Consider the following 26,800-nt stretch of genomic DNA (forward strand, 5'->3'; position numbering starts at 1 on the left):
AAGGGAATGGTTGCAGACTCTGGCCCTGTTGTTATTATCTGTGAAACTGAAATTAATTTCAAATCATTCTCCAGCAGAGTTAGCTTGCTGGAATTATACAAGAAATACGGACTCAACCTAAAATAAAGGTTTTGTCCTCTTCTACAGAAATGCCATGGGTACTTCATGTTGAAGTTGAACTTTCAATCAGCAGTGTACTGAGATAGCTCCTGTCTCCATGTATTGACAGGGAAAGTTCCATGGAGAAGCTTTAAAGAGTTAGCTTGAGTGCTGGGGTAATTAACTATTGCAATACTTAGTGTGTGACTCAAAAATGATGACTGTATGGAAACGGAATGAAAAAAATCAAAATCATTGAAAGTAAACTCCCATAAATTCTTTTTTTTCCCTTTTTTTTAAAAAGCATCTTGCTCTTAAAAGAATTTCACTGAGTTTCATGTATTCAGAAATATGGAGTCACAGTGATGCAGAGACAGACTAGGAAAGAAAATCATGTTAATCTCCATTAGCACTTAGAACCTACCAGAACTACAGTTTTATGATTGCTATTAATAATTATATTCCTAGAAGTTCATTTTCACAGAATTTTTTACCTCCTTCTAAAATTTATATACCAAAGTAGAATATTTGTGGCAAGTTACTTTCTATTGAACTTGTTTTTAAAAGTGTATTTATAAAAATATAATCTCATCCAAGTTATACATTCATTACACCTGGAGTACTGTGTCCAGTTCTGGGCCCCTCAGTTCAGGAAGGATATTGAGGTGCTGCAGCAGGTCCAGAGAAGAGCAATGAGGCTGGTGAAGGGACTCGAGCACAAGTCCTATGAGGAGAGGCTGAGGGAGCTGGGGTTGTTTACCCTGGAGAAGAGGAGGCTCGGGGGAAACCTCATCACTCTCTACAACTCCCTGAAAGGAGGTTGTAGCCAGGTGAGAGTTGGTCTCTTCTCCCAGGCAGCTATCAGTAAGACAAGAGGGCATGGTCTTAAGCTATGACAGGGGAGGTTTAGGTTAGATATTAGGAAGAAATTCTTTACAGAGAGGGTAATCAGGCATTGGAATGGGCTGCCCAGGGAAGTAGTGGGTTCTCCATCCCTGGAGGTTTTTAAGACGAGACTGGATGTGGCACTTAGTGCCATGGCCTAGTAACCACGGTGGTAGTGGATCAAGGATTGGACTTGATGATCTCGGAGGTCCCTTCCAACCCAGCTGATTCCATGATTCTATGATTCCATGATTCTAAGTACACATGTTCACTTTCTAAACAAACCTTTGTATCCACAGCTAAATGAAAAAAATAATTATGCAAACCCATCATAGTATTTTTTCCTGTTTGATGACTCTTTTATTGTTTAAGATTCTCTAGTTATTGCTTTATCTTAATTTTGACACAGTTTCTTAAATTTTATATAATTATTTGTATTTATTAAGATTATATACCATATAGCTCATAGAAATGCTAACACATCACAGAGGGCTGCTCTGTTGATGGCAGGTTGCCTCCAATTTCCACCTGCTATACTGTATTAAAATAGATAAGAGAGTATTAAATACATCAGCAGCACTACTTAGTGTAATTGCTATGGGAATGTTATTTGATCATTAGTGAGACACACTGCAGTGCAGAAGATAACCCTAGGATGCAGCATGTGCCAGGAAACTGGTTTTGACATGTTCTGAAACTGAAACTAAGCCTTGCAAAAACTAAACTGCAAACAATGGTAAGTAACAAGTGCCCCCTGAGTCACTTTTTCATAAACTAACTTCATATATTAGTTGAATTTTGTGGTTGGTTTCTTCCCAGACACTGTGAAATGGAAATATTCTTCAAAATATAGTGCAAGGATTTAAGATGGACACAGTTTTTTAAACTTTTTCACAATAGTCTCAAACAATGTGTTTTAAGTCTCCAACAATTTTTTTTGTTTTTAGTTTTTAAACTCTATTGTATTCCCAAAATTAAAGAATCTATTCTTTATACAGACTCGTTTCAAGTGTCTCATTCAAAGTCCTCTCTAGAAAATGAAGTTATGAAATGTACATACATATTTATACATAAATACACAATAAATAACTAATAGTCAAATTTTGATCTTGGTCAAAGCAATGCAAACACTGACTAACTAGAAACAGGAAAGATTATTGACTTCAATGTTATGGAAAAGTTAAAAAACAAATCAGGCAGCTATATTAGGGTGACCATCATTTTTGTAGGGAAAAAAATAGAGAATTAATGGTCACAAAAGTAATATCTATAATTTCTTGTTGCGATAATAGGATGCAATACCTATATTAGAAGGGTACACATAACAAAAAACAAATGTAAATGAGTAGACACAACCTAGTAAACCAGGAGCTTGCGTCACAATCAGAAGAGAAAAATATCCTATCTGTTAATGCAATGTCCTTCCTCTTCCACTCTAGTAGAAAGTAAAGAGGAAAAAAAAAGATAAGAAAAAAAAAAGGCCACCAAAATTTTTGCCATACACTTCCTCTCAAGTTTGTGCTTAAGTCCTTTCCTAGATCAGGGATATGAAATATATACAGAAACTCATTCTAAATCTCCCTAGAGACAGAAGACTGGGAAGGTGCTTGATGTGATGATAAAGTAGAACAAAAGAAAACCAACTTTGTGAAAGAAGTCAGTGCTCATAATAAGGTCACTTATCAAAGGAAACAAATCACTGAATAGAATTAAAAACCTGCAAGTGGGAGACAGAGTACAGGCAAAGGATTTGTACTCTGACAAAATAATGCAAGCCCCATTTTGTTTTCTAAAAATGCAGAATTTCACTATGCTTTTCACTGCAATCAATCCCAGATAAGTGTACCTTCCCCCTGCCACCAGCCCCCAACCTGTACTTCTCATGCATAGCACTGTCTGGCAGAGACATAATGCATATATTCAAGAACCACGTGTACACTTGGATATTTTTTTGCTGCAATTTTTGGAAACACTGAGAAGGGTAATTTCACTTTATTATTGGTTCTTGTTACTCCTTTCAGCACTGAAAAACTATTAATAAATAGAATAACTTTCTAATGGTTTTTCTACAGTACAATTAAGCTAAATGGGTAATCTGACTGTATAGGAAAGTAGAAGGTGCATAGTGCTGCTTCAGTTTCCAAAAGCATGTCTTACCTACCACATATAAACACACACATGAAAATGAAGAGGAATGATCCTGTAGTGATAAACAATGGGAATATTTGGAACCCTGCATGTCATTAAACATATGTCATGATCATAGTTTTCAGCAGTAATATACCATAAATTCAACATGATATCATTTAGCAGTAACCGCAACTGATTAAATAAAAGCATAATACATGCCTTCTTAGTAACATGTATGATGCAAGATATTTAAATATTTCTGCTCTCTACTAAAATCAGTTTTCTCTATGTCATTTAACAGAGCTGAAAGACTCTAAGAGACGATCAACTGTGACGTTTAAGAAAAACTCACAAGTTTGTGCAAGCATTTCAGGTATATCTTCTGGGATAATTTTAAATGCTACTTTTGTATTTTGATATGTGTATCATCTGGCAATAACACACCCAAAAGTTCATATAGCATATTGCACAAAGCACTGCTAGTGAACAGCATGATTTTCAGAAGCATGATATATATATATATATATATCAGTTTTTTCCTTAAATTGATTTACTAATAATATAGTTATATTCTCACCTAGCCTTGCAATAGATTGAAAGAAAATTATAATTCTAGTCTGCATTTACAACTAACAATATCTGTGAATACTCTTTTGTTTCTATATATTAAACTTCCATTTTGTTGCCTTACTACATCAGTGTGAGACTGTTACAACATTGGGAATAATTTTTACAAATTTTTGTTGCATATGTTTATCAATGTTTCAAAAGGTTACCTTACAAGTTACACTTGCTTATTCATGTCACCGCCATGCATTATTTATGAAATGTCTGCATAATGTTAGATTATTTATACTCTGATAGTTATGGTGCATCCTGATCTGAAAGTTTCTGTGAAATTGTTCAAGAAACAGCACAAACAGTAACGCATAACATGAAAGTCTACTATTAAAAATGGAAGGTGAACAAGACTTATTGTTTAAAAAAAAAAAAAATTTCTCCTATTGCCTTGCAAAAAAAAAAAAATCTGTCTTTAAGATTCATCATTCAGCATTTATTATATATTTTTTCTGGCTGCACAAAAGCATTGGTGTTTTTAAAATATTTCTGTCTGAACTGTTAGCTATTGCAGAGCTGCACTGTCCTGTGGATACTCATACTTCCTCAGAGGGTTTAAAGGTTAAGATTTAAATAAATGTGAACTTCTGGAATTTATCCCCATGAAATAATTATTTACTTTACAATTCAGAAGACATTTTCCTTGGTAAGATTATGTAAAAGCTTGTTTTTATGTGTTTTAAAGGCTTTTTTTGGGTGAAATCTTAAAGAACCTATTAAGATAAAATGCCACTATTCACATGATTTATACACAAACAGTTAAAGAGTGGGCCTGGACAAACTCAAATAGCACAAAAAAAGGGAAGAAACTAAGCCCCAACCCATGTACTCGACAGGGATGAATACACTTCTTTATCAGTCAGTAATCAACTAAGTTCTTCTAAGCAAGACTAGTGGATGTGGTAACAGAACAACAGCTGGATCTCCAGCCAGCTGTGCAGCTGGAAAGCATGAGAGCCACAGAGGAAGACATCTGTAGTCCTGCTCTTCACTGCACAAGTACACCCAGCCTCTATGGAAATGCAAAAAAAGCCATTATAAATATATAAAAATACACTGAATAGTGTGAAATAGATGTAAAACAAACAAACAATCAAAAACCTAAACAAAAAACCAAACCAAAACAAAACCCAATAAAAACCCAAACAAAAACAAACAAAAAACAACAACAAAAAACCCCAAACCAACAACAACAAAAAAACCAAACCAAAACAAAAAAAACTTCCAGAAGTTAAGGAAATGAAGAAAAAGGAAATTCCAGGGACAGACATTCTAATAGGCCTATTATAGTGGGATTTCTCTACATTGGGTTTCTGAAAGAGTAGCATGTATGCATTTTCAGCTTAAGCCTTAACAGTTTTCAGCAAATAAAGACTGGTCTCCTATCTATTCATATCCCTTATCTATCCCACCATCCATCACTCTAACTCCTGAAAAGTGGGCTTGGAGCATTCATTCAGAGAAAGGTTGTAGTTAGCTATACAAGATAGAAAGGAGGAAAACAAGTCTTGTAAGTTTACAATTTTGATGAAGTACCTAGAAAAAAAAATCCTTACAGTGACACGATAGTTTGTTTCTTATTGTGATGCTTTTAAAAAAATGCATTGCTTTCAGAAAGAAAGGATAAATCCAATTGAGAAAAATGTGCAAGCAGACAATAAAAGAGTATTTGAGGCACAAAACAGTAACATCATATATAAATTTTGAAGAGAACATGGAAATAAACCCTTTTCTAGAACCTGGTTCTGTTTCAATTAATTTAGTAATGATAACCAGAGAACATGGAACTACAGTAGGAACCATAAAGCTTCTCAAAATAAAACTGACAACATAACTGAGAAGCCCAAAATTTATGTTTTGCTGCAGTTGCATAAACAATATTATAGATTCGTTATTGCTCTGTGGATGACATATCACAACAGCCGGAACTTCACACAACCTTACTGCTCTGCTAAATAGGGGTGGGACATTAATGGCACTGGCCACTCACTCCAAAAGAGAGATTGGAAAATTTAGGTTTAATTAGAGTAAAATTGATTTTTTTTTTCTTTTTAAGTTTTGACAGTTTAATTAAAATCTTTGTTCGGAAAAAAAATTCATTCAGAGCAGTAACCGAAAGGTAAAACAAATTGTCTCACATCCGCTCTATTTAAATAATAACAGTGCAAATGGATTTGGGAAATAAATAATTCCTTAGTAATAAGGAATAGTAGCTAATATTTGCAGGTCATTGTACATCTTCAAAATGTTTTAAAAGTATGAAATATTCTTCAGAGCTCCCTTACAAGTTAAGTGTACATGATATCTCATTTCAAAGATGGAAGAAAATTTAATTAGGAACTTTTGTTAATTACTCTGCCTTGTAATGATTACTGCCCCAAGAGCCAGAATGAAAGTATAATTTAGATCATCCAAGGTGCTAGCCTTCTACTCAAACCTAGAAGTACCAGATATCTGAATTTCCCCTCAGATTTGTCTGTATATCACACTCAGGTTTCCCACCTTAGAAGAATTTCAGCATTTCCTAGATTTTTGTGCAATACACATCCTATGGACTTTCTTCTGAAGGAGCAGACTGATAGCATGACCACATGACACCTAGAAATTGCGGACAAAGCCTTTACTGACGGACAGACCATCAATGCAACATGTGGATTACCACCTCCAGAAAACGTGAAGTCTTCTGTGCACATTACTCTGGTCTCACTGGACTTGTTATGTTGCTCCAGGACATCACGTGCAGTCTTCCTGATGCCTCCTGCAGTTCGAGGGCAGATGAGCACCTGCTGTACAAGGTCTCCACGCCCGCTCTATTTCTCTCACAGATTGCATGGAATTGGCAGGTCGCTTTGGTTGGTGCAACACATCCAGGACATGTGAAACACACCATAGATAGCATACAGTGCTCACACATACAGGCTTTATCTAAATTAAAGGATATATAGGTGACCTATACATACAACCATAGAATGGCCAGGGTTGGAAGGGACCTTAAAGTTCCAACTCCCCTGTTATGGGCTATTCAGACCGCATCTGATTCTTTAATGCAAATTCATTAACAAGAGACATGATGTAAGTTAGTTTGAATGATAATAACAGACTTCAAATACTTCCTATGAACCTACAGCCCGTGTATTTTCACAGTATGAAATGAAATACCTGCACAGCTGCAAGAAGTATCAAGAGAGATGAGGATAACATCCCCATGGAAAATATTCTAGTTGTGAAAATCTGATTTGTGGAGTGACATTTTCAGCCCTCTTACATTTTTGAAGGCTGGGCTTGCAAGTTCCTGAGCAGCAGTGAAGGACTGCATACAGCTACAAGCAGACAGTATTTCCAGCCTGACAGGCTTACTCTGAAAAGGCTTATGCTTCTGTTTTCCTGGGAAAAAAGGTTTCTTTCCTGATTATTACTATGTGAAGCATTGTTACAGGACTGCACTGTTCCACTGTAATCTCCCAAAGGCTCGAGGATCATGAACTAATATGAGGTAAAGGGTAAACAAAAACCCAATTGCTCCTGACCCACTTGTTTCCTTGTAACCTACGGTGGGCAGCTTCCTATGTTCATCTGTTTCTACATTCAGTTATTTATCTCTGCATCAAAAGCCAAGGGTAATACAGGGGGTTTAATTTGAAATTTAACTTCATTAAGAACAGAATCAAGTTTAGACCTGGAGTAAAATCAGAGCAATCCAGTGAAATACCATCCCCAGTTTTAATTTGGTCAACAACTTTCAGTACATTGCTCTGCAAAATGTAACCTTCTGGTAATGATAAATATAGCAGGTAGACTTAAGTTCAAATATCAATACTAACTTGGTTTGTCTGAAAGGGATTTTTTATTAGAACGGTTTTTGAATTCTATCACTACAGCAATTAGAATTTGCTGTAATATTTTATATATATACAGGTGGATATATTTTTATTTATTTTAAATAGAACAATATTCTTTAATGATTTAACTTCATAACTATGGCCTGTATTGCCATTTAGTCATAGGGAGAAAAGACCACTAATGCTACCTTTTGTCTTGTCAAATTTCAGGCATTTATTCCTTACTTCCCTGCTCTAATCAATGGAGAGAAGGACACTTTTCAGATGGTGAAAACACCATCTGGACCTGCCTGTCCTTTTCCTATGTCTGGCAATCCATTTACAAAGTGTGTTCCTAATAAAGACACTGAAACATTTGGTTCTCCAGAAGTTTAAAATTTTAATTTAAAGTTGACCTAATTCCTTAGACTTCTCTGAAAATTACATTCACAAGAATGAAATGACTTATAAAAAATAATGCACTGCAAGTCATAAATTGCATGCTGACTCATCAGAGATGGTAGGTTATGTATAATATAATTTTGTATTTGTGTTTTGAGATCTGTCAGGAGGGCTTGTTTCTTATTACCCCATTTCTATACATGGAAGTATGAATACAGGTCAAGGCAACCAAACTCTCCAATTTTAATTGGTATTAAGAAAGCTCTGGCATTCTACAATCATTGATTCTGAAGGAAAATTTGGAAACCACATCCTCATAATATTTAAAAGTGCTTCTGTTCTGGTGATTTTTATGACATAAATGCATGCATAACTACATATCTCTTCCTAACAGTGGGTAAAACTACTTTGAAATACTTAATGATATACAAGGTTATAAATCAAGAGTTCAGTTTATATGGAAACTACTTTGATATAATTTTTAGCATTGCATAGAACAACAGAGACTGTAGTAAGTACATGATGTTCTGACACTTCATCCCAGATAATGTTGCTATTTTAGGAAGAAATTGTTTTCATGGGGAAAATCACCAAAGACTTCAAGACATATTAGAAGTATCGTGCAATGTGTGATTCATTGGTCATTAGATCAGTAGTGATTTTAGTATTTAAAAAACCCAAACAAGCAGGAACCAGACTATAATTCTCATAATTAAACCAGTTAAGTTCATACCCTAATACATTTTTAGGCAAGAAGAAAACAATATTCAGCAACATTAAAGAGATTAAATAATTGAATAAATACATCATGGTTTAATCATTAGAAAATACAGTATGTGCACATTAAGACTGCTACATATATCACACATACCTAAATAAAGTGTCCTTTATACCCAGATGGGTTAAATTTATGGCAAAAAAATTGGCTTTTTTCTCAAGCATCACAACTACCCCCAGCTGCTTCATTTTGTGTACTAAAATATGGTTTAGCTGAAACTGTGTAAAAATGATTGCTGTTAGAAAACTCATTTAAGTGTCATTTATTTCTAAATTGTTTCAAGCAAATAAATTATTCCACTTAACTTAGGCAGTAATTTCTATTGATGAAATTAGTTCAAGTTCCATCTGCATGGAAAAAAATTCATGACAAAAACCAAAGTGGCTCTGCTTTTGACCATCCTATTCCACTTTCTGCATCAATTCTCTTAAGAGGTGTGATTCTGATGGTGTTATACAAGATCCTTCCACAGAAGCAGAAAAAGGAAACTCTCAAACATATTTGGTTTCACTATTCCCAGATGTGAGAGATTTAAGAGGAGCTATTAAGAGATTCTTAACAAGTTTTATGAAGTTATGAAGGGTAGTTATATGGTCTATTTTAGACGTCTAATTAAAGTGCATCCAAGAAACACTAAAGATTAGGAATGCAAGATTCCCTCTGCAGTCGAAAGTAAGAAAAGCACTTTCCCCTGCTCCATTCTGTAAATTACTTGAACCAATTAAGGAAAAGAAAATAGCATAACATTCACTGTACATTTCAGAGCTTCTTTCATCAGGAAGGTGAATCAAGTGAATCACTCAAAGCCCACTCCCAAATATGTAATTGACACAAAGCCCACCCTGAGTCCTTCTACTCACACTTGTGAGAGTGGCATTGACTAAGAAAATTTTTAACTAAAAGGGAGGAAAGCAGTGTTAACACTCCTGTCTAAAATAGAAGGACAGTAGCATATATGACTATCTTCTCAGCATTTCAATGGGTGTATTTCCTCCCTCACAGCAATAGATTCAGAATTAATGTAGCAAACATTTATTTTTAGGATACTGAAGCCAAAAACTTCAGAGATTGGAAAGCATTGATACAGAATCAGTTGGGTGTCTACTTCAAAGTGTGATAAAGGGTGGTACTTAAAATGCTATGGATTGCCCATACTTGCTGAATCTCTCAAGAAAGTTTTAATGTACTGCTGTTTTTTGTAATAAGGCAAATAGAACTAAAGTGATTGTGTTTCCCATACACCTCTGATTCCCATTCCCATCTTCTCCCTTCTCAACACTAAATACCCTGCCTATTTTCAGCAATAGTTAAGAGGTCTAGAGGGTTCCAAGATACGATAAGCTTCATAAAGCAACCAGGGGAGAAATTACTCATACCTCATTTTCACAAAATTTCAGTGTCATCTTGACTGTATTGGATTACAGAAAATTCATACAGCAGCTCCACTGCAAGAGAAAACAAGGGTTCTTTGGCATATAGAATCACTTGTTGCCCCTTTCACATGTTTGCAAGAGTTGAAGAGATGAGTTTTTTTAATCTAATACTTTATCAAATTTTAAACATTAGAATTTCAGCACTTTGTGAAATAAGGAAACAAAAACTATTAATTAAAAACAAAGAAAAAAGGATTATTCAAAGAAACTTTCTAGATGCCCCTTCGATATAGTACCATAATCACTGCTTACTAAAGGTGACCAGGTCAGGGCTAGGGTCTAGAGGTTTCCATTTTCCATCACAGAGTTTAAATTCCAGTTATGGAGAAGAACTTGGACTAGTGCTGTAGTTCTCACAAGACACTGTGGAACCTGTTTCCATTATTTATGGAAACAAAAACTCCCAGCGTTTTTACAGTTAGTCTGGTAAAAAGTAAGCAACTGAATGTCCCCACACTTCAAGGACAGTTCTCTCATCCTTGGCAAAAGGAATTTTCCAACTGATCTGAGCTGGGTCAAGAACTGTCTTGGGAGAAAGTCAAGTTAGGCCACTGGTGCCCGATCTGAATGGAAGGAACCACAAAAGGTACTACGCTGAAGAAACAAATAAATGCATTTGGTTAAAGTGCTAGGAGGTTCTGGTCTTAATGATTTAGAAAGCAGGAAAACACCATGACATCTTAGAGTATTCACAGTAGTTCTATTTTAGTTTTCAGTACTTTGAAAAAAATTCAGCTGTACCTCAGAAAATGCAGTTTATACCAGTAAAAACCACTGTGCTCCTGATGCTCCCCAAAGAGTGCCAGAGCCCAATATTGCAATCCTCAAGTTATGAAATAAAAATATGTCAATGTGATAAAATACATAAATTTATTATTGCCACATTTTTATTGACGCTAAGCTTGTTTAGGTTCTTTTTTAGTTTTAGTCTTTCTTTTCTATTTAAACATTCATGCAATTTGCTTTCTACTTTTTGTCTGAAAGCTGTGGTATTAGAAGAACTTTTTGGAAAGTAGAAAGTACATTTTTATAGGAACATTTTTTCCATCTGGACATTTAAAACCACATTTATATGAAAAGTTTTTATCTTGCTGACTGAACATTAATGTTCTGAAAGATATCCATTGCAAGTAAAGATAGGATTCCTCTTTATAGACACGCTGTTTCATCATAGCATAGGTTGTTACAAATCCTGTGTCATGAAAAATCCTCTTCATTTCTTTAAAGTCTGTGATTGAGAATATTTCAAGATTAGAAAAAGAGAGATTTTCTGTTTCTAATGCAAGATAAGTTTCTGTGACCTAGACTATCTAGTTCCATGCTTCATGTTTATCATCAGTATTGTTTAAGACAAGTTTAACATTTTCAGCTAGTCTGGTCTTGTCATTTTATGAGAGCAATCTTGGAAACACAGAAGGAGGGTGGAAACACATTTCTAATGTACAATAATCCATTCATATAAAGTAACTATACTAGAAGGATTAAGGCTGTGAAATATCCCTTTCATGGTAAGAATGGGATAGATATGGTGCAAGGGTGGCTTTTAGTTGAGAGTCTCATAACTGAAACTCTCATAGTAATTTGCACTTGTGAAAATTAGATACATCTCCCATTTTTGTAACTTCTCTATTTCTCTTCTGCTATAACTATCAAGTTCTCTAGCACTATATTTTAACAACAGAACTATGTAGACGCTACTAGAAATCCTGAAATTATGTTGATCATCATGAGGATTCTTGAGTAACAAAATGTAAAAAGCTTCTGAAAATTACTTTTGAAGCTGAACACCTGCTAAAATTGCAGAATTGATCCAAAAAATTAGGATAATTAAAATTGAAGATTAATGTTTTGGTTCAGAAATATCTTTTGTTTTCTGTAATCAAGCCATGTGCTTGATTTTAAGTGCAAGTATAAATTCATTTGGGAAACACTGAGGATTTAACAACAGTAACAAACTCAATGTGGAGCAGTACGGGAAAGAAACAAAATTCCTATAGATAATTTATTTATTTATGGGAACTATTTTACCTTCTGGATAATACAGAGAACAGTTCTTGATTCTTGTCTCATAATCCCATCACACAGGCCTGTGACTGTCACACAGGGCCATACTTCAGACCCTTTCCTATTAGGTACCCAAATTGTTTATGTAGATGCCAGGTTTGATACTTGATTTCTTACTCAAGGACTAATCTGGAAAATAGGTTCATAGAACAAGAAAGATATTGGTGGTTCCCTTCAGCAGAACAGCAAGCCATACTGTTGGACTGAGCCTGGTTGGACAACATTTCTAATTTTGCATCCCCAGCCCCAGAGATTCCATGTCATGTGGCCCAAGATGGCTTTGTCTTATGTACCAGAAAAAATACTGGTCTGTCAGAAAGCAAAGATTCCATGTTTTTTTTCACAGCCAAGCTATCAGAACACTCACTGCAATATTTTACTGTCACAAACTTTGCTTGCCAAGTCTGAAAACCTATCAGGAAGCACCTGCTTTTAAGAGCAAACTATTCTGTTATTATATTTAGTTTATTATGCCATTCACAAACTCTCCCTGGAAGCCATGAATTAGCCATGATAAATGAACACTAAAGTATTCAAGTGCTATGCAAACTGCTACAATACTCTAAGCATTAAAACATAAAATAAAATCACTGCTCTGCACAGCAATATGTCAAAATTTAATAGGTAGAAAACCAGCAACTATCAAACTAAGAGACACCATTATGAAGATTTTCTCATTAACTTCACTTTACAAAAATATTTAATTAGAATAAATACTATGTACATTTTAATTAAACATCAACAACCTATTTTATGTACTTCTAAGCATCAAAAAAGTTAGAAGACAATACTTTCATGCTATAAATGTAAAAAAACTTTCTTCATTCTTGCTCATCTTAGAAAGACATCCCAGCATAAAACAGAATGTGTAAAGGTGGCAGAAAATGTCTCATAATCTTTAATTGAACACCTGGAAGCATTGTTTTCAATGACAGTTCATATAAACTGACATACCAACCACATCATGCTGGGGATAAAAACTGTTGTAATTCTCCAATTAATTCTAATCTCTCAGCTTTACTTGTAATTATTTCACTCAACTCCCAAAACTTGGCTTATTGAGATCTATCCATCATGGTGTAGGTCACACAGTATTTCTATTGTTGGGCTTTTTGGCCTTTGTCTTTCTTCCTTTCTGTGAGAGGACCTTGCCTACAATGAATTCATAAAAGGGAAATGTGTTTTAAAAAGCAGAATAAAGGTAAAATGTAAACTAATTACTGTTGTTCCTGATTATTTATTTATTTATTTATTTATGAGACTAATATTTCCCTGAACTTCGTTTCCTGCTTCCCTAGAAGAGGCACTCCTTATGCTAGTCACTTGTAAGACTGCCAGTTGAACTATTTACGTGTTCTTTGCACCTTACTTATTGATGCACAGAGTGGTTGTTTTTCTTTCCACCATTTTTTATCTGGGTGATCATAGGTATTTATTTAAAACTCCTGCCTCAGGAATTTGATGTATTTCAGGTGAGATTGATACAACATCAGGTTATGATTATTTATGTTTAAAACACATACCCACAAGAAAAACAGCAGAAATTAGCAATGTTACAGTTATTCGTTACAAAAGACACAAACAGAAGGCCTGCAGCTCTCCTGAGAGTTCAAGCAATCTGTCCCAGGAGACTCACATCAGCAGAAAAATGAACACATGAACTATTCATCCTAAATGAAGCATGATTTCTTCTGTAATTAAAGCAGGTTATCACCTGCATATATATGTTTCTGTATTTATAAACATACCTCAAATAAAACGTGTTGAAATATCCAGATAGATAATTCCTTTCTAAAGATACTGTTGGTGTTTAAAGGGAACACATCTGTAATATAGAATTATTTTGTATAGTTAGGACAAAAGGGGGGGGGGGAACTACAATTCAGGTAGCTCCAATTGGATGAAGGCAGCAAAGTCTTTGTGCGTTTCTCCAAGAGTTACTGCTTCCACAATCTGATTTGATGATTAGCTCTGAATTGCAATTGGAACCAAAACCCTGGGTCCCCATCTGGATCCTGCTCACAGCAGTATGAAAACAGCTCAACACCTGCCTGTTTTATTTTTATAAGAATTATGACTGATGGGTTTAAATGTCTGCAGTAATTTCCATCTGTCCATCCTGACTCTTGCTGATCACTACCTCTGCTGCAGGAATCGATCAGCAGCTTGGGGAAGCAGCAATTTGTTGCTGTAATTCACAAAAGCTGTTTGGTCAGATTCGATCCACACTGCCAGTAGGAGTGGAAAGTTCTGGGAGGGGGGCAGGAGAGATGGCAAACATGAGAACCACAACAGACTTTCAGAAATACTGTAAGCAAGTTTACGAAAAATAAGATCATGTGCTATTGAGTCATCCACACAGAAAAAACCTAATATCAGTTAAAACAAAACAATGAAAAAACCCCACTTTGATTCCTCATTCCCTTTATAAAAGTAGTAATTCTGAAGTGTAGTCCTTTATAAAAAACTAAAAATAAAAGACAACACAAAACACGAAGTTGCCATAGTCAATTTTCACTGTGCTTTTTCATTACGTCAGCTACCTAACTTACTTTTACTTGCTTCCTTAGCCATATCAGCCAGCTAAAAGTTACCATATGATGAAATCAGGCTGCAATTTGTTGGGTTTAGTGGCTAAACACTCATCAAGAAGATAACAGACATGTTCACCTTTGAAAGCCAAGACTGCCCAATGTCATTCCACCGAGTGCTAGGTAGGACCACAAGCAATTTGTTCTCTGAGAAGACAGTGCTTTTAACCCTCTCACAACTATATCCATTCAGGGCAACATTTCCCTGGTCATATTCTGCACCAAAGTGAAGCTTCCCACAGTGCTACTGCATTCAGTTCATTCCAAATCATTACCTTCTGCTCACTCAGCAATCCCATCAGTCAATCCATCACTGCTTCTTCACAGCTGCTTCCTCTTTTTTTCTTTCTTGGCCAAAGATCACTTGTACAATTTTCAACCTAAGACTATCCCTTACCTCTGAAAAATCAATCAGCACTCCAGTTCATGTTGTAAGTAAACTTAAAAAAAAAATAATCAATTTTGTGTTTAAGGTCACTTATAATCTAGTTTTTTAGTTTTTTTAAATACATCTTAAAGGAGAGCAGACTACTTCTTCAAAATTCACATATCATTTATGGTTAATGTCTTCAGGAACAAAAACAAGATAATAAATAATTATCTGCAATTGTTAACGAATTTGAAGAAAAAAATCATAGGTTCAGAGTGAAAAATGGCAAGTGCTTACTTCACTTCAGGGAATGCAAAATAATTGGGTGCAAGCCTGCACCCTACCAGAAGAAAATCTGGAAATATGCTTTAACCCTCACAACCTTTAGCATACCTGTAAGTGTGTAAAGAATGAATCCTCCATTTGTGGTCTCATAATGCACTGCAGTGAGTTCACATAACTGATATGGGGTAGCCAAACCTCTTTCCTAAGGAACGACTCAATGTAGTACAATGGAAGAGCCATAGCCTGCCTAATTCCAGGTAAGAATTTGTTGGTAACAGATCCATGGAGCACACTTTGCTCTAACCACTCTCAAATACATACTCTCCAAGGCAGTACTAATAGTGTCACTCTCCTGATGAATTCTAAACATCCTATATAGGTCTAATTAAAAAAAAACAAAACCAACCAACCAAACAAAAAATGCCAAACAAAGAGTTTAGGTAAATATTCCTGTAAAAATACACAAAGGTAATAAAGACATTCAGAATGCCTGAGGCATCCTGTTTTCTGTTCCCAATGCAGAAGCAGCTCTTCATCATGACAAAGATAACTTAGTCATACTGTAATGTAGCATAGATCTGCTTCAAACAGGGCCATTAAAGCCATAATATGTTTTAAAAATCCAAATACTAAGTTGCTGTAAGACTTCGAACAGCCCCTAAAATACAGTCTAACCATGCTGTTCTCTCACATTTTTCCTCTCATGCTGCCACCCCATTACTACAGCACTGAAGCAGACACAACTTGTAACTGTATATTTTCCTCTGAAAATCAGTGATCCTGCTAACTTTCCCTAATCTTGGCAAATGCGTAGCTCAATATCTTTCATTAATACTTATTAACTATTCTTTTCTACATTGAACTTTTAGGTATTTAAATCCCTAACATGATTCTATAACTACAGGTTTTATGAGGTGTATGCTTATTCCCACGTTATGGAAATGGAAAAGAGAAAGTGTTAAGTACAAACTCCTGGCCTCAAGATCTTTCAACTCAATAAAGAAACAATTCAGTTTAATAAATTCAATTAATGTTTTATCTTGCAAATGTAATTCATGTATTCAAAAGAAATACATAGATTAAAATATTGTATATTTTCATTTAGATCATTAAAAAAAACCCAACAAACCACAAAAATCTTGTCACTGATATTATGTGATTATTCTTTATTTTAAAACGTTTTTTATTACCTCCCAAAGAAGCTTTTTTACTTGCCACAAAGAAGGGTGTTTTTTCTGCAAAAATATTTTCCTCTAAAACAATATAGTTTCCCTGTTATTTTTCATATCATTGTAAATTCAAAATGTGGGAAAAGGTAGAATTTATACAAAACCACACTCATCACAGTAGTTATCTGACATTTTGGGGAGAAAAAAAATCAAATTATTTGTCTTAGGAAAATTTCCTCATTCTAAAAATCAAATAAATGACAAAATTACCAGCTCAGAGTTCTCTTTTATACATTTGGAATAAAATGTCGAGTCACGTTATCAAAACAAGTTGTTGAGGGAGATAGAAGGCAATAATAACTTCAGGTCCATGCTGTCCCAATGAATCCTTCTGTATTTCTATAGATTTAAAATAAAAGCAAAATAATCCTGGCAGCTTTCAGCCCTCAAAAGTCCTAAGAACTGGTACCTGAACTTCTAGTTATCATAAGTAATGCCTGCAGAAAAAGTGAATTGAGAGCTGGCACACTGGAGGCTGTTTTCTCTTCAAAATATCAATAGGGAAGACAACATATTTCTCCATAACACAATTGTCTTCAGCTGTCCTTGAAATGATTGACAACCAGCATTAAGGTTTAGGGATGCTCAGAAGATATTTAATGTCAAGTTCAAGGTAGAATGTGCTAGTATTTTAAGAACAACACCTGTTCCAAAGCCTTTGAATACTATTATCAATCCCAGAAAACAGAAGGAGCCAGAAGCACTTGGCAAAATAAACTCTAAAAGAAGACTTTTCTTACTGTTAAAGAAGTCTCTCTCGTGTCTGCAATTTGAGACTGGCTTGTTTGTTTCTCTATTCCCCCTCCTCCCCTTTTTTCCTTCTTTCTAATTTATTTATTTTTAGATTGAGTGGGCATGAAACAACATTGCTTCGGGATCAGGTTGTTGCTTGCACACTTTTTTCTTCTAGTCACTTTAACACAAGGTAAGGTAAGCTTTCTTGTGACAAGGCAAAACTGCTGTAAGCAACTGCCTTTGCTCACCTTTTCCAGGCAACAGTTGATGTAATACAGGCAACTTGCATTTCTTTCAAAAATACATTTCCTCAGAATGGTACTAACAGCACTTAATGCTCTGTAAACCCATACCTTTCTTGATTTATTGTAATATATTCATACATCTCTATTTGCTTACACTTCTACATGTGCTTGAGGCAGCGGCTCTTTTTGTATTTCTATTGTTCTGTTGTCCTAAACAATATTCTGAGCACCTTTTCTTTGCACCCAGAAAGACTGGGAATGTGTATAAAATTGCTACCTGCACACGTAAAATAAAAAAAAAAAAAAAAAAAGTTGAATACATAAGAGCAATGATCACAATAAGAGAAATCTATTTTCAGGGTAAACCTATTTACTCATTGAAATGTTATCAGAGAAGAAAGTAGGAAATGTTTGGAAAGAGAAAAAAGGGTAAACTTACAGAACCTCTCTAGTGTGAATCCTGATAATCATCTAAGATTTAGAAACCCTCTAAAGAGATTTTTTCCATTCACACAGAGTACATGTTCATTCAAATATATGTCACTTCAAATATACAGATTTGTTTCGATCACTGCACTGTGTATCAGGTTTCTACCCTGAAGCAATGCAGAGGATAATATTCTTTTATTATTCAGAAAAAAAATCCCTTATTTACTTACTCTTTTCCACTCTTAAGTTTCAAACACTTGCCTTGAATTCAAATACAGAGTTTATTTCTGTAGTAATGATGTGTGTTACTAGTCTAACTTTACATTTATAGCATTAACCTAAGACTTAAAAGTGGTGTGATTAATGAATTATATATATCCTCTGAATGGAAGAACTGCATAATTATCATTCTATCTTCTTTCTGTGTAACAAAAAAGAAGAGAACACTACCTGACAACTTGAATACATCAGCGTTTTCTATAGCAATAAGATGTTCTCTGAATAAAATATACCATAATGACCATTTTTCATGATTTTAAGGAATAGCCCAGTGATTGCATATTAAAAATGGTACCTGCACACGTTTTTTTTCCCTTGAATTAGATCCTTTGGACCAGAAATCAAGAATTAAGAAACATGATTGTAAGATGCCTCCAAAACTTTCAGGTCTAACTTCAGCTCAGGTTAGAATCAGAAGTTACTGTAGCTGTTGAAAGCAAAGATCACCAAATAACCCAAGCTTAAATTATGAGGTTCTACACCCTCACCATTTGTGCCAAAAGAAGAGGAAAAGATTTTCCAATTAGCTTCTTAATCTAGCCTCTTGGTTATTTCCAGCAAAGAGCAACAACAGATTCCAAACATCCAACCCCTGGTTTATATTCAAAATCACATTTGTCTTTTTTTAGTAACAGAGCTACAGTGAGCTGCAACACAGGCCACATCTTACAGAGACAAGTACAGAGAGGCAAAGTCTGCTCTTTTGCTCTCTGAGCTGAGAACAGGCAATATTTTTTCCAGTGTTGACTGTATACTTTTGCAGTGAAAAATACGTAATTAATTCAGGAAACTTCATTATTTACTTATCCAAGGATATAAGTAAAAAGCCCAAAACAATTCTTCATTAATATAAGACCAACAGCATCTGACTCACTTCATCTTTATGACAAAGAACTAGACCAGCTTTACTGCACCTGCACTCCCTCAGAGGGAGAGTTTGACAGACCACGAGCTTTTTCACTGTCACTGCTTGGAAGTCTCTTTGACACTAATCAGTGAATATCATAGTTTGAGTCACCCTTCTTTGGACACAGGATTTTACAGAATCACAGAATCAATTAGGTTGGAAAAGACCTCTGAGATCATCAAATCCAACCTTTGACTGAACACCACCACGTCAACGAGACCATGGCACTAAGTGCCACATCCAGTCTTTCCTTAAACACCTCCAGGGTCAGTGACTCCATCAGCTCCCTGGGGAGCCCATTCCAATATCTAATCACCCTTCTGTGAAGAATTTCTTCCTAACGTACAACTTAAACCACCCCTGGCACAGCTTGAGACTATGTCCTCTCGTCCTGTCACTTACTGCCTGGGAGAAGAGACCAACCCCCACCTGGCTACAACCTCCTTCCAGGCAGTTGTAGAGTGATAAGGTCACTCCTGAGCCTGCTCTTCTCCAGGCTAAATAACTCCAGCTCCCTCAGCTGCTCCTCATAGGACATGCACTCCAGACCCTCCACCAGGTTTGCTGCCCTTCTCTGGACCCTCTCCAGCACCTCAATGTCCTTCCTGAATTGAGTGGTCCAGAACCAGACACAGGATTTGAGGTGTGGCGTCACCAGTGCCAAGTACAGGGGTAGAATCACTTTCCTGGTCCTGCTGGACACACTGTTCCTGATACAGCCCAGGATGCCATTGGCCTTCTTGGACACCTGGGCACACTGCTGGCTCATGTTCAGCTGGCTATCAACCAACACCATCAGGTCCTTTTCCGCTGTGCCACTTTCCAGCCACTTTGCCCCCAGCCTGTAGCTGCAGCACATTTTGTCTTTGTGAGGTGGACCATTCTGATCCTGGAGTCTGATCAATGACCTTCTTCCCCTGAAGTTCAGTTGTTGTTTCCCTACATCTGATACTGCTGCAATTCCTTGAGCCCTTCTGGGAGAGAGCCACTAAGCAGCCAAGAAGCACTTTCCTGCTTTTGAAGTTTCTGTGATATGATTATGCAGCACATTGATCAGTGTAGGGAGGCTAGGATTCACCCTGAATGAGACACAGAATCTGACAATGAAGTTGCAGAGAGTGTTAAGTACATTGGTTCAGCCTAGCAGACATCACTAGTTTGTTTATGAGACAGAAAGGCAAGCGATGGGGGTAGCTGGTGAAGAGTGGGGGAGGAATCTGACCCTGCAGTCTGGAAACATCACTGCACACAAAGGCTTTCAGCTCTGTACCAACTGATGATGATGCAAAAGAAACAACCTGGTTCTACCCACAGTACCAGCAGAAGTATGCTGGCATCACATTTGATATGCTCAAATCTGTATGTTCTGATCAGGAATCCTGCAATCGCACCTGAGGGTAACCAAAGCAATCAGAAAACTGATTCCATCTTATCAACAAGGAAAAAAAAAGTTATGAAAATTGCTGCTTAGGTGCAAAGCTCTTTTGTTAGTACTTGAGCAATGTTTTAATTGGAAAACATATCTGAATATAGTTGTTCAGCAAATACAGAATTATCTAATTGTCACCACTGACGGTGAGCAAGAAGGAATTAACTCAGCTTGATCTTCAGAGAAGACTGATCACGCAAGATTGATAATAAGAATGTGAAGTACACACTTAATTTGGAAACTGATAAGATTTGACAGACAAGAGATAATTATAGAACTTCAGCTGTCATTTTATAGTATAACTATACACAAAATTGTTGTCCTTTTTTTGATTATAAATTAATGAAGTTATTTGCTGAATCTCTGTTAGCTTTTCTCCATGAGAAAGTCTCACAGATTTTCAACAACGACCCCCGCTATGTATTTAATCTATTTAAATAAATAAATAGTGCATAGAGAGTATTCTTTATTTACATATATATAAATGAAAACAATAGAACATAATTTCCTACCATGCAACTGTTTTTTAATACTTTGCCTAATCTAAATAGGGTTAAGAAGCACAAATACCCAAATTTCCAATTCAAAAGCTTGAAGTGAAATAACTCACTTCAGACATTAAGTTTCTTAATATTTGGTGGCGGGGTTAATTATAGGCTTATATTTGAAATATTTTCACACTTGAAAATGATATTTTATCCTGAAAATATAAAAAGAAAAACAAACCCCCAAACCAGCAAAAAAAACCCTAAGCCAAAACCTACTCATTTGAAAATTTTTGTATTTTTTTTCCCAATTGGCAATAAACTCGTTGCGAACAGAGGGAGCAAAAAGTCTTTGTATGACCTGGTGCTTAGCTATTGGGGGGGGGGGGGGGGACAGGGGAAAGGAGCCCTTTGAGAAAGCATTGACTTAAATTACAATGTCAGGAACACAAAAGATATTTTCAAGTTGTGAGAAGGTGGAGGTACAATAGCACATAGGCAGATCCAAGAGTTCTGCCATGGAAATCCAGATAAGCAAACCTTTAATGCTGTTCTTCCACGTGTGCAACTCATGTAATAGGAAGTTTGCAGGAAATCTCTGCAATCCCCTATACAGCTAAGAGGCACCCCAAAATTAATCTAATTCTTTTGCTTAGCACATATACCCTGGTTTCATATGTAAAGAATATTTATGTATAACATACAGACAACAAAATACCTACTGAGAGCATTCTGAGCACCTGAAGAACCTGTCAAGCAGCTGTTATATAATTTTTTGAGATATTCAATTTTTCATAACTGCTAATTAGACATAAATCATTGCAAAAGTAAAATTTAAAAAATTATTTGAATTAATTTTTGAAAATTCCGTGCAAAGCAAAGCATATTTTCTAATATTATCTGGAATCCCTTCTTGCACTCTTGCCCGGAATTAGAATTATCCCTCTTCTGGATTAAAGATGCATTGGTGGATTAGTCTATCACTGATGACAACATAATATATCCTTCCCACAGGCTTAAACTGGAAAGAGGTCTGTTAACTACAGAGTATATTAGAACAACTGCCAAAAAACCCCCAATACCAAAAAACCTTTGGCAGTATTTTAACATTTAAATATCATCATGTGTGAGGTCAAAGCAGTTTGTGAAACATAACCTCAGGTTCACTGCCATGTATCAGTCCTATTCCTTTCACAGACTGTATCGTCTGTAAAACTAGTGAGACATGGGACTGATTCCTGCAAGGATTAGCCACTGATATTACTTTTATCTTGAGCCACCTGAACAAGCTCTGGAATACCAACCGCACAGGCACTTTAAGTGAAAAATAAATTAGTTTTAATTTTTCTTCTTGATGCTTGGATATATATACACATTTTGCAAAACTGTACTTTTTAATTTGGTTTCTTTTTGTCAGTTTAGAAGTATTAATTTTTATATTTAAATTTAGGATTTTCAAAGCTACAAAGGAGATAAGCTATTTCTGGAGGTTTTAAATTTAGTTATGATGTGGAGTGATCCACAGAACTTTGTTTCAGATCACATCAAGTTGATTCATTGCTTTACCCTAACACTCTAAAGTAGATATTATGTTATTTTGTAAATTAAGAGACATACTACCAGATTTCGATAGAATACCACCATCCTCCAAAGTTTTACTAGATGTAAGACTATCTAGTTCATAAAACATCATGTGAACTACTGGGAATATTTCACATGTCAATAATCATACCATAACAACTTCTAGAATACGCTTGCTTAATATTTGAGGTAAATTCTGGAACACTAACTAAGCCCAAAAATCTCTGTGCCTGTAATAAAAAAATAATGTGCTGTATTTTCTGGTGAAATTAAATATCTAATTACATTATTTTCCAATTACATTCCAGGAAAAAGTAGATGAGTTGTTAGCATTAAATTTCAATGTAAGACACTGAGGTCTGTTTCTTGTTTAAGAAAAGATTATTCCATTTGACTTCATGAAGCACAGTAGAATCATTGCCTTAAAAGTGTAGCTCCATTTGGGTATAGAATTCAGCTAAGTAATAAACTTTCTACCACACTTATCTGTTGGTGTCACTGAGATGTGGATTAAACATTTTTCTATTGTTTTATTTAATAAGAGACCTGCATGACATCATTAACATTGCTTGCTAAATTGGATCTTTGAAGAACGGTGTAGAATTCATGAAGCATTTGTGTGCACAGCTCGCAGGCTGCATGCTCCATCCTTTGAAAGGAAGCCATTGTAAAGGGGGAGGGTCCTGAGCACAAAGAAGGGAAGAACTGCTTTTCTGGCAAATAACAGTATCAGCAGCAAAACTCTTATTAGTACTGCTTCAGTATGCAGTAAATAATACTCATACACTTCACAGCAATAAAAGGGTGGAGGATGGGGGAAAAGGACTTTGAGTTCTGCAGTTGAAGGAATTTAAAGGTACATCTAAGCAGTCTTAAGAGAGATTGCTTTATAGAGAAGTATCAGTTACATACAGCCCTGGATCATAATTATTTGTGTATGCTCAGATTAGCAGAACAGTTATAATAAAGCTCTGTGCTTCTCTGCAGTTGATCTCAGTGACTGTATTATTTTCTTGACATTTTACAACTTATTGATTCAACAATCACAGTTCAGTTGTCTTAATCACACAGTAATCAAACCATCGAGGAAATGCCAATAGATATGCAATCAAGATTTCAAACCAATTAGATGGCAATGTTTTCAGTCAAGAAACCGCCAGTAGCAACTCAAATCTGAGTTGTTTTTCCTCCACGATGTATGCCTGGGTTTTTAGAAAGGGAATTAAAGGGAAGGGCGTTCATTTTGGTCCAAATCCACTATCTCCCCTTTCCTTTTTAGTTGCTTTAATATGAGCGAGCCCCATCAAAGAAGAAACAAAACTCAAGACTCCTACAGGCGACTCATAACCCACGGCCGGAGGGGGAGCACGCCAGCCCCCCACGGGAAGGCAGTGCCTTGCCGGGAAAGCTCCCGGCGGAGCCGGGGCGCCGCGGGAGGAGCCGTGTGCGGGAGCTGGGAGCGGAGCCCAGCGCCGGACCCGCCCGAGGCCGGGACCTGTCCATGGTTCTGCAGCCGGGCGGCCGCCGCTGTCGGCGGCACCGCCGAAGAGCCCTTCCCCTGCTCCTGGCTGCCTCCCTCCACTAACGCCCTGCAACAGCTGCTACCACGGATGAGCCCGATTTACGGGAACTCAGCTTTTAGGGAGGAGATTTAATATGGGGGCTGGAGGTAATAAAGACAAAAAAGAAAATCCCAAAACCTCCCGCCAAAGCCCTGCCCAGGCTCCGAGCGAACCTTTCCCTCGCGGTCTCTCGGCTGCTCGGGGCGCTGGGGAAGCCCCAGCCCAGTGTACAACTTTCCTGCAGGGATCCTGGCTCCGGCCCCTTGAAGCCTCCGGACAGGGGGTCGGGGGCAGAGGGTACCGGGCACCCTCCTCACCTGCAAAGCTGTGGAGAAACCAGGCAGGAGAGTGGGAGAGGCTGAGAGCTCCCTCGCCTCCCCCTCCTCATTGCCGGCTTCTGGTACCAAGGAAACCCCAGGGCGGCGGAGGGGAGGGAAGAGGAGCCTCCCACCACACGCGCAGCGCCCTCCGTGTATCCCCTTCTCCGGGCGTCCGGAGCCCCAGCCCGGACTCACGTGTGCCGTCAAACCGGGTGGCGATGGTGTCGAGGAAGGTGTTCTGCGGTGCCAGTAATCCCTTCATAACCGGCATTTTTCCAGCGCGGTGCGAGGTTCCCCATCAAAGTTTGTCTACGAGGGTGGTTCGAGAAGAAAGTGCATAGGGCGCCCGGGGGAAGGCAGGGAGGGAGGAGGCGGAGGGATAGAGGGGAGGAGGATGGGGATGCCGCCGCGCCGCCTCCGGCGCCGGGAGCCCCCCTCTCGTCAGCCCCGACACCGCACAGCGCTCCCGCTCCCGCCCCGCCGCTGCGAGTGCCGGGCGGGCGGCGCGGGGCGCGCACAAGTGCGGGACGGAGCACAGGTGGGGGGCCGAGCACAGGTGAGGGGCCGCGCCCCCTCCCCGCACCCCTCTAAAGGCAAGGGGGACAGGGGCGCCAGTGGAAAGCGACCGTGAGGGAGGACGGGCTGGAGAAGGGCAGGGAGCTGGGGAAGAGGCACTTTTATCCACCTGTGGCCGGAGCCGGGTGGGGCGGGGCAGCACAGCACAGGGACCGGCGGCCACCCGGGCGCTGCGAGGCTTCTTCCGCCCCCGCCAGGTTTCGGCTCTAGCTCGAGAAGTTTCCCAGGCCTATTAGCTCACATGAACCCTGTTCTATGAGTAACAATATCGCAGCGTAAAGCAGGGGCTCTTAAGCTGCTGGAAGGAGAAACGCCCTTGAAGGATAGTAAATGCCTCTGTAGGTGCTCAGTGGAGAGCAAGACTAGAACATGGATAATGCTCCATCAGGTGTGTGATCTCAGGCATTATTTGCATTTATGTATTTATTTAAGGAATAGACACTTGCTGTCACTGTGAATATCTCCTAGAATATTCTTTCAAAATTTTTCCCTGAAAAATTCCTGAAATAAATATATTTTTTTTTTCTGCGAGCCAAAAAGAGAATTGAGATTTATATTCTAGATCAGGAGGTGTAATGTGTAAATTAAAATAAATAAATATATAACAATAGTATTGAGGTAGCAGGCACTCCCCATTGGGATGAGTAACCTGCTCAGGCTGGTACCATGGCTCTTTAAATGCTGCCAGATAACTCTCCATAGTACAGTCATTTCACTCAGTGTAGCAGCAATGGCAAAACTTCTCCGTCTTCTTTCAGGACTAAAATACTCTAGAAAAAAGAAGTGGGAGTACACTCCCTAATCTAGAAAATCTCTGTACAGAGGAAGCCTGTTGGGCTCTTGCTATTTCACAGTATTGCTTTTCTGTATTTTTTGTGATTCCCATTTATTTATGGTTCTCTCTTTCTCCATGTAGTTAGAGGACTTTGATTCCCACTTTTTAGCTTAAGCAGCCAGAGAGAGGTTCCAGAAGAGATGAAAAGGGTCTTTCTTTACAGCACATAATTAAAAGTAAAAAACACCAAGAACCTCAGAAAATGCTGATGCATAGGGTTTATGGCATAATATAAAGTCTACCCGTGGTAACCCCTCCTTGGCTCTGAAGAACACAGCAATATTTTGCTGAGATCATGAATCTGTCCAATTGTCCTTGTACTAGAAGCCTGTAGAAATCAGCTGACGTAGAGCTGCCAGCTCAGTTTTCAGAAGCAGCACGTGAAAAGAGAGACTGCCTTACGCTACTTTGGAAGTCTCCAAGATCACACAGTACCATCAGTTTCTTAGCTAGCTGATAAACTTCAAATTCCTGTCAACCTTGTCCTTAAACTGTACGAACACCAGTATTGCCCTTAAAATGTACAATTTTTAATACTGAATGCCAGAAATTTTTAATTTTCTTTACTTATTATTCTCACATCTTCTAGTTCAATATAAGCAGAGTCACAAAATTAATTTCTCTTGATAGGTTTCCATTTAATTTCACTGGCTATTTGGGTTTGATGGTACAGCATGTACCTACCTATGAAATAAAGAAAACTCTGTTCCACTAG

At 37.4% G+C, this 26,800-nt stretch overlaps 1 protein-coding gene across 1 annotated transcript in view; it reads right to left on the reverse strand.

The window, feature by feature from the left end:
* Nucleotides 1-24,945, reverse strand: part of KCNH8 (potassium voltage-gated channel subfamily H member 8) — a 174,745-nt gene extending 149,800 nt beyond the window's left edge. The window contains exon 1 of the mRNA XM_018075204.3: nucleotides 24,870-24,945. Coding sequence (XP_017930693.3) covers nucleotides 24,870-24,945 — 76 coding nt within the window. The remainder of the gene's footprint in view (nucleotides 1-24,869) is intronic.
* Nucleotides 24,946-26,800: the final 1,855 nt, after the last annotated feature.

This window comes from Manacus vitellinus, unplaced genomic scaffold, assembly GCF_001715985.3.
Source record: "Manacus vitellinus isolate BGI_N305 unplaced genomic scaffold, ASM171598v3 scaffold_3_pilon, whole genome shotgun sequence".
In the NCBI taxonomy this organism is placed as follows: Eukaryota; Metazoa; Chordata; class Aves; order Passeriformes; family Pipridae; genus Manacus; species Manacus vitellinus.